The sequence below is a fragment of the Ananas comosus genome, linkage group 18 (assembly GCF_001540865.1).
Source record: "Ananas comosus cultivar F153 linkage group 18, ASM154086v1, whole genome shotgun sequence".
Lineage (NCBI taxonomy): Eukaryota > Viridiplantae > Streptophyta > Magnoliopsida > Poales > Bromeliaceae > Ananas > Ananas comosus.
This window is the reverse complement of record NC_033638.1, coordinates 2,169,673-2,171,485: the sequence shown is the minus strand read 5'-3', so window position 1 is coordinate 2,171,485 and position 1,813 is coordinate 2,169,673. Positions and strand designations below refer to the sequence as shown.

The 1,813-nt window shown below is 38.1% G+C and overlaps 1 protein-coding gene across 1 annotated transcript in view; it reads left to right on the top strand.

Moving 5' to 3' along the window:
• LOC109724210 (putative leucine-rich repeat receptor-like serine/threonine-protein kinase At2g24130) overlaps positions 298-1,813 on the top strand; it is a 5,078-nt gene continuing 3,562 nt past the window's right edge. The window contains exons 1-2 of the mRNA XM_020252951.1: positions 298-1,090; positions 1,298-1,463. Of these exons, the coding sequence (XP_020108540.1) occupies positions 298-1,090; positions 1,298-1,463 (959 nt within the window). The remainder of the gene's footprint in view (positions 1,091-1,297; positions 1,464-1,813) is intronic.

Genomic DNA, 1,813 nt, shown 5'->3' with positions numbered 1-1,813 from the left:
GTGCCCATATTAAAGGTAATTAATTTCTTGCTAATTATAATAACACTAGCCTTAATTTCTCTTTATATGTTTGTGCAAATAATAGTTTGGGAGATTTTAGAAGCAAAACATCTAATGAGAATGTCATATTTTACAATAACANCCATTAATTTGTATGACCATGAAAATCACACAACTGTAGCTTAATTTTCCTTGTAGGACCTACAGGAGAATTATGACTCCATACAATAATGGAACGTACTTTTGATGTGAATTGCGATAGCTTAACCATGTAACATTTATATATATATGGCTCAAATGGGTGGCCTTCTCCATAAAATACTCCACATCAATTCCCTTATTATGATGTTGTGTATTTTCTCAACCTGCGTCATGGCTACTCTTATTTTTTCCTCCTTGCTATGGATTTTAACCATCGACGTTGTTGTGGCGAGTGGTTGCATGGAGGTAGAGAGGAACGCACTCCTCACGTTGAAGTCCGGCTTGGTTGATCCTCAGAATTTATTGTCTTCGTGGGAAGGCGAAGATTGTTGTAAATGGTGGGGAGTCGTCTGCAGCAATACCACGGGCCATGTTGTGAAACTCAACCTCAGAAACAGAAACTCGTATGAAATAGTCTTCGAGGAATGCCCATGTTTGAGCGGTGAGATCAATCCATCTTTACTTCTTTTAAGCAATTTAGAGCACTTAGATCTCAGCATGAACAATTTCAGCGGAACCAGCATCCCAGCATTCTTGGGTTCATTCGAGAACTTGAGATATCTCAACCTCTCTTATGCACATTTCAGTGGAAAATTACCTCCACAAATTGGAAATCTCTCAAAACTTCACTATCTTGATTTAAGTTTTGACTTCACTTTTTCTGGCAACACTCTTAGAATTGATGACATTTTGTGGCTTACTCGTTTATCTTCCTTAAAATATCTCGATTTGAGCAGGATGAACCTGAATACTTCTACAGGTTGGTTGCATGTTGTAAATATGCTTCCTTCGTTGAAAGTGCTACATTTGGCTGACTGTTCACTTCCTGGCATTTCTACATCTCTGTCACATTTCAACCTTACAACTCTCGATGTGCTTGATCTTGGAGATAACGTCATAAACTCCACTGTACCCACATGGCTGCGGAATCTTACAAGCATCACTTTTCTTGACTTGAGCTCCAATGAGTTTCACGGCGTTATTTCTGACGAGTTTCTACATTCGAGCAATCTAAATGTTCTCTCATTAGGAGGTAATTATTTTAAAGGTATGAATCCAAGAGCATTAAGATATTTATGCAACTTGACTTCATTAGATTTGTCAAGTATCGGCTTTGGCGGGGAAATCATGGAATGGGTAGAGATGCTACCACGATGTGTGCGCAACAATTTACAGTCTTTGTATCTCGGTTACAATAACTTAAAGGGGAATTTATCAGGATGGCTTGAACATATGGATAGTCTAACAGACACAGATCTGGGGTCAAACTTGTTCACTGGTTCAATTCCTGCGGGAGTTTGGAAACTTCCTAATTTAATTTCTCTAGCTCTATATAATAATTCATTGGAGGGTGTCGTATCTGATGTCGAACTTTCCTATCTAAGAAAAATACAATACTTAGACCTTTCATTCAACTCTCTTACTATGCGAGTTCGTGACGATTGGGTTCCTTCTTTTCAACTTAAATATATTTTACTAGCCTCCTGCCATTTGGGTCCCAATTTTCCAGCATGGCTCAAAAGTCAGTCTCAACTTGAAGTACTATATTTGTCAAAAAGCAAAATTGCAGATACTCTTCCTAGCTGGTTTTGGAATATGTCTCGTTTTATTT